At 44.1% G+C, this 15,954-nt stretch overlaps 1 protein-coding gene across 3 annotated transcripts in view; it reads left to right on the top strand.

Moving 5' to 3' along the window:
• LOC127585467 (potassium voltage-gated channel subfamily C member 1-like) overlaps positions 1–15,954 on the top strand; it is a 202,438-nt gene that overhangs the window by 164,687 nt on the left and 21,797 nt on the right. Inside the window, exons 6-7 of one of the 3 annotated variants that reach the window (XR_007958510.1) lie at positions 1,463–1,611; positions 14,507–14,566. The exons of 1 other annotated variant lie outside the window; for it this stretch is intronic. Coding sequence is in view for 1 of the 2 variants with exons in the window: in XM_052042937.1 (XP_051898897.1) it covers positions 1,463–1,523 (61 nt within the window). In the remaining variant the exon portion in view is untranslated. Of the gene's footprint in view, positions 1–1,462; positions 1,942–14,506; positions 14,567–15,954 lie in introns of those variants that run through there. One more of the 3 variants, XM_052042937.1, reaches the window with a different exon arrangement.

Below are 15,954 nucleotides of genomic sequence, written 5' to 3'. Positions count from 1 at the left end.
GAAACAAGTCCAAGTCTTAGAAGACAAGATTACACCATCCATTCTCCTACCAAGACCAACTTGAAGTGTTTTGTCAGATGTTGCAAAAACACAGCCCCTCAGTGAAGCTTCAGCACAAGACAGCACCTACTGAGTGCTATGTTTCTTCTTCAAGAGAGAGAAACTTCGCGTGGGTTTAACATCTGAACACTTTTATTAACCAACACCAGCCTGGCTTGCTTTCCCTCTTTTTTTACAGCCACTTCCTGTTCCCCCATGTGACCCCCTTGCATTGCCTACTGGGAACTGTAGTTCTTTATTATAACTACATAATAACTACATAATAGCACACTGAGAAATAGCTCCAGACTAGACTGAGGAAGAGTGGTACTGTGCTGAGGGAGCTGCATTTTACTCTGACTGCCATCTCTCATGTCAAGATGTGTCAGAGTGCTTTACAGCCACCGAAGTGCTTTTGAAGTCTGGTCATCAATGTAATGTAGGAAACATCCAATTTCTACACAGGATGCTCCCACAAATAGCAATGAGATAAAAATAACAAGACAATCGTTTTTTTTGAAAACATAAAGCAAAAATATTGGACATGTTCAGCAGATCAGGTGGCTATTGGTGGGAGGAAGGATATTGGTCCATGCTATTTAACTCTGCGACTCCCATGTGTGGTGAGGGGGAGAAGGGGAGGGACAGAGAGAGAGAGAGAGAGAGAGAGAGAGAGACAGAGAGAGAGAGAGAGAGAGAGAGAGAGAGAGAATATCATCCATAATATGGAGGCAGTGGTTATGATTTATTCTCAGAATCAAAAATTGGCAGCAGGATTCCACCTGAAATGGAATCCAGGAGGCTCTACTAACACCTCATCCAAAAAAATTGCCTCTCTGACATTGAGTCCTCATTGCATAATACTGGGAGTGTTGGTCTGTGAAACACATTAGGAGCATCAGTCTGCTTCAGCCCAGCTCAGATGTATGATTTGATTAGAGGCAATGCAGCTGTTTCAATGCGGCCCAATCTTTCTCCCAGCGAGGTGTGGGCACCCCTTTAAGACTGCGCATGGACTGTGGCGTATGCTGTTTCACAGAAACACTTCCAACATTTATTTTCTCTCTCCCCTACGCTGCTACAGAATTGCTTCACTCAGCACAGTCTACCAAGCAGACTCATAAATCCTGGCTCTTGTTTCCTGCCCGCCACACTACGCTTCAGAGAGCGATACAAGCCTGGTAAGACTCTATCTGAAGGAATGCAGTGGATTACAACCAAACCCCCACTGCAATGATTAATTCTGCAGCGAATGGGGAATGGGGAGCAGAGAGAAGGGGGAGGGGAGAATGCAGAAACCAATCTCAGCCCTTGACATATGCAGCAACAATTCCTTTCATCCGCAGTGATAATCAAGGCTCCATTTATTGAACAGAACATACTTTTACGTTTAGCGTGTCAATTGCCTCTTTTTTTTCTGCAGGATTTTGGTCCGCATTCAACAGGGGTTAGCCACAACCAATTTATTGGAGGAATGTTATTAACCCTTTTGTTACTGGGTCCTGCTTTCTAGTTAAGATATGTTTCACACTGATCACAAGCAGGATGGATACAGCACTGGTAATATACAAGGTAAAGCTCACTAAAAGAAGTCCTATCAGGTACAATACACAGAAGACTCCCTCTACATTCTCCCTATCAAATGCTTCCATGGAAGGGTCATCACAGGTTGGATAATTGGGCAACCATGGTGGAGAGGTTCGAGGCAATCTGGGGACCTCCTTGTCGACTGACGAGGAGCTGGAGCTGGCTAAGGTGGCCATTCACAGGACCAGGCAGCTGTCCATTAGAGTGTCCCTCCAAGCTGACTGCCTGCCTCTCTTCTGAAGATAGAGGGAGTATGTGGTGTTCACTGGCATGCTGGACACCTTCCGTGAACAGTGGGCGCTGCAGTGACTGGACAGCGAGGAAAACATCTTAATTTAAGCTTTGCTGCTGTTTTAAATAAAGCTATTTTAAAACCAAAATAATCCCAAAAACTCACTGTGGATACCTTGAGAATGAAGGCACAAAGTGTGGAAGCGTTGGAAAGGGTGCAGAGGAGATTTACCAGGATGCTGCCTGGTTTAGAGAGTATGCATTATGAGGAGAGACTAAGGGAGCTAGGGCTTTACTCTTTGGAGAGAAGGAGGATGAGAGGAGACATGATAGAGGTGTACAAAATATTAAGAGGAATAGATAGAGTAGACAGCCAGCCCCTCTTTCCCAGAGCACCAATGCTCAATACAAGAGGGCATGGCTTTAAAGTAATGGGTGGGAAGTTCGGGAGATGTCAGAGGGAAGTTTTTTACCCAGAGAGTGGTTGGGGCGTGGAATGTGCTGCCTGGGGTAGTGGTGGAGGCAGGTACATTGGTCAAATTCAAGAGATTACTAGATAAGCATATGGAGGAATTTAAAATAGAGGGATATGTGGGGGGAAGGGTTTAGATAGTCCTAGGTGAGGTTTAACGGTTGGCACAACATTGTGGGCTGAAGGGCCTGTATTGTGCTGTACTGTTCTATGATTCTATGAAATATCCCCAGAAAACAGGTAAGATACTTCTGCAAAATAAAACAGATTGGACATTGGGTGAAGCTCCCTCTACGCTGATCCAAGACAGCACCCGAATAACTGTTGGGTTCTGAAGTCTTACATATTGGATAATTGTTCATTGTTGAGTGAATTCCTTCTCGATTCTGAACTGGATGATGTTTGTGTTTTGCACTTTCTTCTTGATCCCTTTCACTTGGAGTTTCAATCAGCCTGACTCTATAATATTTAGCTGCCTTGGTTGGGTCACAATAAACACAGACATTGACTGGGCACCCATTCTACCTCCCACCTGTTACATCTGGGACAGGAGGCCATTCAGCCCCTCAACCTGCTTCCGAAACAAAGGGTAAAGAGTAAAACTTCCTCCACATTATCTGTCACACATTGCCAGGGCAGGGGCAGTGCGGGTTAAATACAGGATAAATCTCCCTCACAACTGCCCTCTCACAGACTCCCAGGGCAGGGATAGGATGGATTAAATACATGGTAAAGCTCCCTCTGCACTGTCCCATCAAACACTCACAGGGCAGGGACAGCATACATTAGCTACAGGGTAAAGGTCAGAGACTCATAGAGTTGTACAGCATAAAACTGGGCCCTTCAGCCCAACACACCCATACCAACCTTTTTGCCCATCTACGATAATCTACAAATGCCTGTCTAAGTGTCTCGTAACCGTAGTGATTGTATCTGACTCCACCGCCTCCTCTGGCAGCGCGTTCCAGATATCACTCACTTGCTGTGTAAAATATTTATCCCTCAAATCCACTTTAAAACTCCTTCCTCTCATCTTAAACATATGCCCTCTTGTTTTTGATACCCCTACCATGAGAAAAAGATTCTGACTATCTGCCTTCTGTACGATCCTTATAATTTTATATACCTCTCAGGTCACCCTCAGCCTCCTTCGCTCCAGGGAGAACAGGCCCAATCTATCCAATCTCTCCCCATAACTAAAGTCCTCCAATCTAGACATCCTGATGAACCTCCTCTGCATTCTCTCCAGTGCAACCACATCCTTCCTATAGTGTGATGTCCAGAACTGCACACAATGCTCCAAGTGAGGTCCAACCAGTGTTTTGCAAAGCTGCAACATAATGTCCCAAGTTTTATATTGTATTCCCTTACCTATGAAGACAAGCATGCCAGATACTTTCTTCATCACCCTATATCCCTGAGTTGCTACTTTCAGGGAACTATGGACTTGAAGCCCAAGGTCCCTCTGTTCATCAACATTCCTCAGCACCCTAACATTTACTGTATATGTCCTACCCCTCTTTGAATTCTCAAAATACATCACCTCACACTTGTTGGGATTAAATTCTCCCTGCTAATGCTCTGCCGAACTTTCCTTCTGATCTATATCCAGCTGTAGCCTTAGAAAATTTTCCTCATTATCTATAACACCACCAACTTTTGTCTCACCCGCAGACTAACTAAGTCCCTCTACGCTCTCCCATCACACACTCCAAGGGCAGGGACAGTGCAGGTCAGACACAGGGTGTAAAGTTCCCTCTGAACTTCCTCATCATACACTCCCAAGGCAAGACAAGGAGGTGTTAGATATACAGGTATATTGCGATAGCACTTTACGCACTCCATTGCAGAGCAGAAGAGTTGTCTAGATATTAACTCTCCAATCCTGTCCTAACCTGAAGAGCAAAAAAAAACTGCAGACACTGGCAACCTGAAAGAAGAAAAAAAATAACATGCTGAAAATACTCTTCAGGTCAGGCAGCATCCATGGAGATAGAAATCGAGTTAATGTTTCATGTCAGAAGCTCAGCTGACCTCCATACTGATGCACTCTGTTGGACAGGAGCTGTACTGCACCTTTGCTCCATAACAGCAGCCCATTAATGGCCCTTACATAAAACCATCTAGCTCAACAACCACTGCGACGTCCACTGGGCACTGTTGTAACTCACTGGCAGGAGGGCAGGCTGTGTTAAAGGGTAAGAAAGACATCATAGAGTTATTTTCTTCTCTACCACCCCACCCCCCAATAATCTTGTGACGCAATCAACTTCCCCCAAGAAATAGAGGTTAAAATGACTTTCATTTCTAAAGCACCTTTCACTTTTCAGATTTCTCACAACATAGAAGGAGGCTATTCAGCCCATTGAGCGTATGTTGGCTTTCAGAGCAATCCCATTCCCCCTCTTTCAAGGTGCCCCAATGCACTTTACAGCTAATGAGATAATTTGAAGGATAATCACTGTTGCAGTATAAGAAACAGAGCAACTCATTTACACGCAACAAGCTCCCACAAGCAGCACTGTGATTATCACCAAACGATCAATGGCTTAGTAACATCGGACAGGGGATGAATGTTGACCCAAGACACTACATAACCATCTTCCCCCACTGAGAGATCAGGAAGATTCAGCTTAACATGGAATCAAAGCCTCAACACCTCTAATCATGCAGCACTCCTTCAACGCCACTCTAGGATGTGTGTCAAGTAATCTCTGGAGTGGGACTTGAACCTGTGTCCTACAGGGTCAACAACAAATATGCCCGGAGCTGAGTGATGGCTGATGTGTGTGACTCAGCCAGTCACGTTGCCTTCAATCCACCCTAAAGAGCCCTGTTAATTCTTCCTCTGTTCAATCTTCTGTTCCCTCAAACACTGTCCTTAATAAATTTCTGATTCGCCTGCCTATTACCGTGGAATTGTGAATTATTCTCCAAAGAGATGACCGATGGCATGTTAATCCTTTGCTTATCACCAAATGCTGAACATGGTCCATTAAATGGGCTATCAGAATTTAATAAACAACCTCCTGGCAGCATGGATTCTTACAGCACGTGAAGGAGGTCATTCAGGCCATCCACCTGTACTATCTCTTTGAAAGAGAGATTCAATTAGTTCCATTCCCTAGTCTTTTCCCTGTAGCCCTGCTAATTTTCCATGACTGGTATTTAGCCAATTCCCTTTTGAAAGTTTCTATTGAATCCACATCCTCAACCGTCTTAGCCAGTGTGTTCCAGATTACAACATTCTGCTGCATAAATAAAGTTATTTTAAATTGTTGCCTCTAATTAATGACTTCCTGCCACTAGGGGTTTACGTCCTCCTGAAAGTGCAGACAGGGACTTGATTTAATGCTCCATGCAAAACACAACACAGCATTCCCTTTCTATCCCACTGGAGGTTTGGTCCAAGCACTTGCAGTTATGTCTCTGAGGTGGGATTTGAACCCACAAGCCTCTGATACAGACTATAAGTGATAGCAGGAGCTACTGGGAACAGGTTGATAAAGCAATAGACTCCATCTAATGTGGTGATTGGTGCGTTGAATGAATAATAAAACTATCTGCAGTAGAATTCTCCTTTCCAATTCTCTTCCTCTGAATGCCCAAACCATGGGAGGATTGTCCAATATTCAGGAACTCATCTTAATGGTAATTTTCCATAAAATAGTTTTATTTTCCAGATTAATGCCTGGAGTACCCCAATGCAACTCTCAAAAATTACCTTGTCATTATCCTAGAGACATACAACACAGAAACAGGCTTTTTGCCCACATGCTGACCATCAGGTAAGCATCACCAATAACTTGTCCTGGCCCAAACCTGGCCAAGAAAGCACACCAGTGCTTCTACTTCTTCGAAGGCTAAGGAAATCAGCATGGCTCCGTTGACCCTCACCAATTATTGTAGAGGCACCATAGAAAGCATCCTATCCCGATACATCACAGCTTTGTATGGCAACTGCTGTGCCCAAGACCGCAAGAAATTGCAGAGAGTTGTGGACACAGCCCAGTCCATCACGAAAACCAGCATCCCCTCCCTGGACTCTGTCGACACTTCCTGTTGCCTTGGGAAAGCAGCAAACATAATCAAAGACCCGTCCCACCCTGGAGATTCTCTCTTCTCCCCCCATCCAATGGGCAGAAGATACAAAAGCCTGAAAGCACGTACCACCAGGCTGAAGGACAGCTTCTATCCTGCTGTTATAAGAACAGGTGGGTTTTCATGATAATCCATTAGTTTCATGGCCATTACTATTAATATTCGCTTTGTATTCCAGAATGTATTTAATTAACTGAATTTAAACTCCCCAGCTGCTGTGGTCGGGTTATGAATTCAGATTCATTGAGGTCTCTGGACATTAATCTAATGCCATGATACCGTAGCACTTAGCTCTGCAAGTATAAACCAAATTGTTGAACAAGTTTCCAACATTATTAGAATTTCATTTCATTATATTTTCTTAACACCATTTGGCTCATCGAATCTATGCTGGCCTTCATCCCAATCAGTCCCACATTTCCCTGTGACCTATTTTCCCTCAAATTCCCATCGTCCAAGTTCTCCTGCCACTTAGAGTAATTTTCAATAGCCATTTAACCTACCAGCACGTTCTTTGCGACATGAGAGGAAACTAGAGTCATGAAGTCAAACAGCAGAGAAACAGGTTCTTCAGCCCACTGGATCCTCACTGACCATCAGGCGTCAGTGTACATGAATCCCATTTTACTCTCCCCACAATCCCATCAACTCCCTCCAGATTCTACCACTCACCTACAATAGTGGCAATTTACAGCGACTGATTAACCTACAAACCAAACCACCTTTAGGACAGGGGAAGAAACCAGATCACCTGGAGGCAACCCACAGAGTCGCAGGGAGAATGTGCAAACTCCACAGAGATAGCACTGGAGATCAGGATTGAACCTGGGTCACTGGAGCACCTCAGCAGCAGAGCTCAGATTACTGGAGCCTATGGGTGCTACTCAAAATGTACTTCAATGGTTGAAGAGGGCTTTGGGTCATCCTGGGGTTGTGGAAGGTGTTATAGAAATGCAACTTCTTATAACATGTAAGAGCTGGACCTTGAGTAGGGGACACAGCTGTCTGAGCTCCAGTTTAACAAGATAAGGCCTCTGATAAGATAAGATTTCTTTATTAGCCACATTGAAACACACGGTGAAATGCATCATTTGCATAGAATGTTCTGAGGGCAGCCCGCAAGTGGCGCCATGCTTCTGGCGCCAACATAGCATGCCCATAACTTCCTAACCCTTACGTCTATTGAATGTGGAGGAAACTGGAGCACCCGGAGGAAACCCACACAGTGACAGGATGAACATACAGACTCCTTACAGACAGCAGCCAGAATTGGACCCGGGTTGCTGGTGCCATAATAGCATTACGCTAACTGCTACACTACTGTGCCCAGCTTACTGTACAGCAAATATAACTAGTCAGCAGCAGGAGCTCTCTGTGGTTTTGCAATGCTTTTAGCTTGGCTGGGGTGTTACTGAAGTCCTGCTATAATGCAAACTCTGTTCCCCGTGTCACTAGTATTTGAAGGAGAAAATATTTGAAAATCTGCGCAGAAAAAGCCAAGGAAGGGGTCAGAGTGGATCCCTCGTTCAAAAACCCAGTGCCGGTTTGATGGGTTGAATGGCCTCTTTCCCTGCTGTAACCATTCTATGACTCTCAGCAACTAAGTCAGCATCCACCTGCTGGGAAGGTACTGGGATTTGCTGGGACTTTTGTAACTTCAACAACAAGTGACAAATATTGAACTCTAGCCCATGTAAGGATTACAAAAGCAAATGAAAAAAAACCATTGGAGAGCAGCCAGGGCCAAGATGATTCGATCATTTGACAATTAATGATGCATTTACTCCTTTGCACCAAGAGGGCTGTGTCAGCATTTCAGAGATTGCTGATTATTGAGGCCCCAGTTCCAAAAATTGTCAGGGCTGGAACAGGCAAAATAGAGTTCAGACTCAGCCACCCATTCACTATGGTCACTCTGCAAAGAAATACCTGGTCCCTGCTACAGATTAGACTAAAACTCCGACTCTTAACCTTTTATGTCTCTTCCTTGGGAATGATTGATGGGAGAGTGTAGAGGAAGTTTTACTCTCTATCTAATCCGGGCTATCCTTACATTGTGAGTGTTGATAGGACAGTGTAGAGGGAGCTTTAGTCTCTGTCTAATCCTTACTTCCCTACATTGTGAGTGTTTGATGGGACAGTGTAGAGGGTGTTTATAACCAATAGCTAAACTGTGAACAGTTTTGGTCCCCTTATTTGAGAAAGGATATTCTTGCATTGGAGGAAATCCAGATAAGATTAATTCCTCTGCTGTCCTATCACAAAGAGCTAAAGGAGTTAGATCTATATTCTTTGAAGTTTTGAAGAATGAGGGATGATCTTATTGATACAAATAAGATCTTGAGGGCATGACAGGGTAGTTGTATCACTAGTGGAAGAATCCCAAATGAAGAGCCATTGATACAAGAAAAGGGGGTAGTCTTTTAAAACTGATGTGCCTAGGAATTTCTTGCAGAGGTTGATAAGTCTCCAGCATTCCCTACCCCAAAAGGGTTGTGTATGTCAGTCATTGAAGGTATTTAAAGAGGGGGTAGATACATTTTTGGAAGATCAGGTAACTGAGAGCTATGTGGAACTGGCAAAGAGGAATTGAGGTCTGAGGCAGATCGGGCAGGATTATGTTGAATGGTGGGGCAGACTTGAAGGGCTGATTGACCCACTCCTGCTCCTATTTTTGTGTGTTGTCCCTGCCCTGGAAGTGCCAGATGGGACAATGTGGAGGGAGCTTTTCTCTGTATCTAACTCTTGCAGTCCTTGCCATGGGATGTTTGATGGAACTCTGTGTGTGTGTGTGTGTGTGTGTGTGTGTGTGTGTGTGTGTGTGTGTCTGTATACAGAGAGCCTCATAGCCTGACACCATTATCATTCATTAGTAAGGAAGATAGTGAGATAGTGAGGTGAACTTGATAGTGTCACAGACACTGCTCTTTGCAATGGTTATGTCAGGATGCCTGGGACTGGTTATGTGTGGATCAAGAGAGGAATATCCTTGACAGCTGAGTTGGGAATCAGGGATTGAGCCAGCCTGAAGCCCAAAGCCTTCCAATTAGCTTGGTTTGGCAGGTCCCGTGAGATACACATGACCACGAACAAACAGCCAGGACACCAAGCTTTTTCTACTCCTTGTGCTATCCCAGTGGTGGTAGATTGAGGGGGAGATGAGCTTTGTTATGGGCAGTCCATCCATAGGATGTTGGTGAACCACAACAACCCAACAGCCCCTGAATACTCACTTGACTGGCTTCCGAAACTGGATGCCTCAGCTGGAGGAATGAACTGAAGTCTCAGTGGAGTAAATGAGATCAGGAATTGGTAAATTGGTTTATTATTGTCACATATTCTGAGCTACAGTGAAAAACTGTTTTGCATGCCATCCATAACAGATCATTTCATTAAAACTGCGCATTGACGTAGTACAAGGGAAAACAATAACAGAATGGAGAATACAGTGTTACAGTTACAGTTAAAGTGCAGTGCAGGCAGACAATAAGGTGAAAGGTCATGGTGAGGTAGATTGCGAGTTCAAAACTCCATCTTATCATACAAAGGGACCGTTCAATAGTCTTATAAAAGCAGGATGGAAGCTGTCCTTGTATCTTCTGCCCGATGGGATGGGGGAGAAGAGAGAATGTCCGGGGCTCGTGGGGTCTTTGATTATGTTGGCTGCTTTACTGAGGCAGCGAGAAGTGTAGATAGAGTCCATGGAGGGGAGGCTGGTTTCTGTGATGTGCTGGGCTGTGTCCACAACTCTCTGCAGTTTCTTGTGGTCCCAGGCAGAGCAGTTGCCGTACCAAGCCGTGATGCTTCTGGATAGGATGCTTTCTATGGTGCATCGATAAAAGTTGGTATCAAAGGGGACATGCCGAATTTCTTTAGCCTCCTGAGGAAGTAGAACTGTGCTCCCAGCCAAAGTTCTGGCCTTAGTTCTAGTGCAGAAAGCACAGACTGCAACATATGGAAGCTTCTCCTTCTTGTGCTTTCAGTCACTTACAGAATCATTGAATAAGTATTGTCCCACACAGATGATCCGGAACACAATGCAGGCAGATACTACAGAGATAGTTCTGTGAATGTTGGGAGCCATTGCTGAGGGAGTGCTGCATTGTTCGAGGGGCAGTGCTGAAGAGGTGCTGCACTCTTGGGTGTGGTACTGACAGAGTGCTACACTGTTGCATGAGCAGTGGTGAGGAGTGCTGCACTGTCAGAGGGTCTGTACCAGGGAGTGTTGCAATATCCGAAGCACAGCACGGAGGGTATGTGAAGGAAGTACTGAGTGAGTGCTGCTACGTCGGGGGTGGCACTGAGAAAGGGTCACAGGGGAACACTGTCGGAGTGCCACACTGTTGGAGGGGCTGTTTATGGTTAACTTCATCTGCCCAATGTATAGATCTAACATGCTCATAGCCATTGTTTCGAGCAGAGGCTAATCCTGTGGGATTAACTCCCTGGGAATAGAAAAGGCGCTTAAATCCTTGAAGAAGCTCTGGAAGTAACAGCAGCTATCACAGCCTCTGTGTTCAAATCTCTGCAGGGGCTTTACGTCTTAACGATCCTCCGCTAAAGACAGAAAATACAATAGAACTTCAATGTTAAAACAAAATAAAATCATTGAGATCTGTTCATCAGTGGGAGTTATTATAGAATTATTCAAGATGCAGTAATTTGTTCCACGATGCTGATGCCAGTTAATTGAAAGACCCTTCTGTTGGTCTCCTTCTTCTCTGTCCTTTCCCCATAGACTCGCAAACATTGTTCCCTTGAACATTCATCCAGTTCCCTGCAAAACAAATTAGTTTCCACCACTGGTTCAGGCAGCACATTCCCAATCAGGATTTATTGGAGAGTGACGCTCTTTCTATTTTAGTCACTCAATGTAGGCACAAAACCTTCTCAGGTCGGTAGGGGGGAGACCAGGCCTGAAACTGCACAGCAGGACTGCAGGATAAAGTGGAGAGTAACACTCCCTCTGCAGAACATTACTGTCAGGTTAGAGGAACACCCATCCCTACAGCAGTACAATATTAATGCATTCTGCCAATCAGACAAAATTAGGTCTCCAGAATAAATTTGCCAGCTTAGTGAAAGAACCAGTTCTTCATAATGTCCCTGACATCCACATCATTATCAAATCTTTCACCCCACAGTCTGATGAAAGGTCACTGACTTGAAACGTTAACCCTGTTTCTCTCTCCACAGATGCTGCCTGACCTGCTGAGTGTTCCCAGCATTTTCTGTTTTTATTTCAGATTTCTGACATCTGCATTTTTATTTCCTTTTAGAAGTCACTTATCCCAACTGTTTGATTTGCACACAGACGTCAGGCAGCACAGAATTAGCAGCCTTTCAGAACATAGAACATAGAACATAGAAAAGCTACAGCACAATTCAGGCCCTTTGGCCCACAAAGCTGTGCCGAACATGTCCCTACCCTAGAAATTACTAGGCTTACCCATAGCCCTCTATTTTACTCAGCTCCATGTACCTACCTAACAGTCTCTTGAAAGACCCTCTCGTATCAGCCTCCACCACCGTTGCCGGCAGCCCATTCCACACACTCACCACTCTCTGAGTAAAAAACTTACCCCTGACATCTCCTCTATGTCTACTCCCCAGCACCTTAAACCTATGTCCTCTTGTGATCGGATCTGCACTGTTTCTTTGATATTGGAATCCAAATAGCCCACTGTTAACTAGTGCTATATGTGTTGCAGTTGTACAAGGCATTGGTGAGGCTGCACCTGGAGTATTTCTGGTCACCCTGTTATAGGAAAGACGTCATTAAGGTGGAAAGAGTGCAAAGAAAATTTATGAGAATGTTGCCATGACTCGAGGGCCTGAGTTAGAGGGAGAGGTTCGGTAGGCTAGGCCTGTATTCCTTGAAGTGTAGGAGACTGAGGGGTGACCTTAATGGAGGCATATAAAATCATGAGGGAGATAGAAAAGGTGAATGTGCACAATTTTTTTCCCAGGGAAAGGAAATCAAAAGCTAGAGGGCATGGGTTTAAGGTGAGAGGGGAATGATTTAAAAGGGACCTGAGGGACAACTTCCTCACGCAAAGGGTGGTGCACATATGGAACAAGCTGCCAGAGGAAGTGGTTGAGGAAGGTGCAATAACAACATTTTAAAGACATTTGGACGGATAAATGGATAGGAAAGGTTTAGAGGGATTTGGGCCAAATGGGACCAGCTTAGATGGGCATCTTGGTCGGCATAGACCAGTTGGGCCGAAGGGCCTGTTCCCAAGCTGTATGACTCTATATATCAAATTCTTTATGTCAGTTACTAATAAGTCAGGGGCGTGCTGCTTTAGGAAAGAAAAGGCAGATGTGTCGCCAGATCAATATTTTCATTATTATAACAGGCTAAATATATAAAATATGTTTCCACATGAGAGAAAAGGTGAAACCAAAGGCAGTCCCAAATATATCCAGTGGGGAATCAGGGAGAAGTTCCTTTGGTGAGAATGTGGAACTTGCTCTCACAAGGAGAGGCTGAGGCAAAGAGTATGGGTGTGCTTGAGGGAGAGAAGGAAAATCATCTGAGTGAGAAAGAAATGGTGGATTATGCAGATAGGGTAGGGATGTTGGCAAAGCAAAATCCAATGATGAGCAGAAACACCAGCATGGATGTGTCAAGCCAAATGGCCTGTTTCTGTGCTGTTAATTCTGAATCCACCATCCATTCAAGTTGTGCTAGCACATCAGGTACCAGAAGGAGAAAACCACTGTTTATTCACTGTTATTATTACGTAGGTTCCAGGATGAATCTCTCTGTAAAAGTTAGAGTCAAGCAATGTCAGGGATGTTTTTCCCAAATCCTTTGCCAGTTTTCTCTCTTCATTGCTGAAGGTATTAACCTTTTGAGATACATATACAGATACATTAATAGTCAGAAAAGAAGTCGACAGAGCGAAAGATTACTTTGCAGATAAACAGGTACAAGTTTGATAGATTGATGATTGGAAGATGATAGATTGTGGGATGATAGATGGATAGATAGATAGATGAATTGATAGATAATTGGAAGATAGGCAGTTGCAAGATAGGTAGATAGATAGATAGAAAGATGCAGGACAGTTAATGCATATGTTCTTGTGAAGTTTATTGTTCATTGGATTTTCCCTTCTGGTAGCTGGTACCAGAATACACACCTGAATAGATGGTGGATTCAGAATTAATTGTGTTTACAGCATTTTTAAGTATATATTTTATTCATTCTTTTAAAATTCGTCAGTGTGACTTATGTTTGCTCCTTAAGCATTGCGCACGTGAAGTGTTTGATAGACAGTTTCACAGGACCCAGCCCCTCAGTGTCCAGTGGCAACATGAACCTACATAGAGCCTATGGAGGCAAAGAATCCTCTCAGATTCTTTATGGTGGCTGCACCAAGCTCCAGTGAGTCTCTCAGCATGTCCTCCCTCACCTTGGAGTGTGCCAGTCAGCAGCTCCTGAGGCCACTTGGCCAGAATCATCCATGAACACAGATGAGAAAAGAAGGTGCTTCTCTCGGGAGTGGCTGTCCCGGTACAAAACACCTTCTTTTATTACAAGTCCCTTGGGAGGGATCAGATTGACCAGTTTGTGTCACCTGTGTGGCTTTGTGAGAAGCAGAGGCAGCCTCTTCCTAGTGGGTACCAACACTTTGCTGAGGAAATGGCTGCTCACTCCTGTCCCACAGCTTGATGCAGCAACTTTACCGTAACAGAGTGGAACTCTCATAAACCCAAGACCGTCTCTGCCAGGTATTGTTGGGAGCCACACAAGAAGAATCCATTTAAAAGTCCTTTGGCCAAGAATAATCCTGCTCTGTGACACTCCTTCAAGGACATGCACAGCAGCCATGTTGAAATGGCGGTCAGACTTGGTGAACTGTGATTGGTTGAATCTTAAGAACCTTCACTATGGGGCCATTCTCCTCACAGTTAAAATACCCTCCCACAATATTCTTATAAATAATATGAAGAAGTTTTCAAAGAAAATGAAGGAATATTTTTAAATATTTTATTACCCTCTATGGATATTTACCTGAATGTTCTTTTTATTTATTCATCTGCTGGATGTGGGAATCACAATAGAAAGCATCTTATCTGGCTGTATCAGAGCTTGGTATGACCCCTGCTGTGCCCAAGACCACAAGAAATTGCAGAGAGTTGTGAACACAGCCCAGTCCATCACACAAACCAATCTCCCCTCCATGGATTCTGTCTACACTTCCCATCACCTTGGGAAAGCAGCCAATATAATCAAGGACCCCTCCCACTCCAGTCATTATCTCTTCTCTCCTCTTCTGTTGGGCAGAAGATACAGAAGTTTGAGAACATGTACCACCGGACTCAAGAATATCTTCTATTCTGCTGTTATCAGATTCTTGAATGGACCTTTCATATGCTAAAAGATGAGCTCTTGATCTCCCAGTCTACCTTGTCATGGCCCTTGAACTTTATTTGTCTACCTGCAGTGCACTTTCTCTGTAACTGCAATGTAATATTCCGCATTCTGTTTTCTATTTACTACCTCGATGTAATTATGTATGGCATGATCTGTCTGGACGGCATGCATAACAAAAGCTTTTCACTGTATGTCGGTGCATGAGACAATAATAAACCAATATCAATACATCTTATTGGTGAGACCAGCATTTGTTGCCTATCCCTAATTACCCCTTGAGAAGGTGGCAGTGAGTTGCCTTCTTGAACCACGGCACTGTGAGGGGCAGCGAGCTCTAGGATTTAGACCCAACAATGAATTGTTTTTTGTTAGATTCAATCAAAGAAAAATTGCATTGTCAAAATCTAACATTTAGTTTACTGTCAATCATAATGGTACACGATACTGGTTCAGGAACTTTGATTGTAATCTTGGACACAAAAACAATAGGTGTCAACACTATGATGGTATGAAGAAGATAAAGCTATTTTATGCATGCATATAGTTTAGGGCTGACCCCAATGAATATCGTTGTAACACAGCCCAGGATTTGGTAGTTAACAGCTATTTGTTTGCATTGATAACTAAAGGAATTGTACAAGACGTTGGAGAGGCCACACTTGGAATATTATGTTCAGTTTTAGTAACCCTTCTATAGGAAAGATGCCATTAAGCTGGAAAGTATGCAAAGGAGAATTATGAGGATGTTGCCAGGACTCGTGGGACTGAGTTATGGAGAGATGTTGAGCAAGTTGGGACTTCTTTCATTGGAGTATAGGAGAATGAGGGGTGCTCTTATAGAGATGTATAAAATCAGGAGGGGCATAGATAGGGTGAATGCGGACAGTCTTTTTCCCAGGGTTGGGGAATCAACAACTAAAGGACGTAGGTTTAAGGTGAGAGGAGAACGATTTAATAGGAACCTGAGGGGCAACCTTTTGACCCAGAGGGTGGTCAGTATATGGAATGAGCTGCCAGAGGAAGTGGTTGAGGCAGGTACAATAACAACATTTAAAAGACATTTGGACAGGTACATGGGTAGGAAAGGTTTAGACGGTTATGGCCCAAACGTGGGTAAGTGGTACTAGCTTAGATG

This window comes from Pristis pectinata, chromosome 33 (assembly GCF_009764475.1).
Source record: "Pristis pectinata isolate sPriPec2 chromosome 33, sPriPec2.1.pri, whole genome shotgun sequence".
NCBI lineage: Eukaryota > Metazoa > Chordata > Chondrichthyes > Rhinopristiformes > Pristidae > Pristis > Pristis pectinata.
This window is presented reverse-complemented; position numbering and strand designations above follow the sequence as displayed.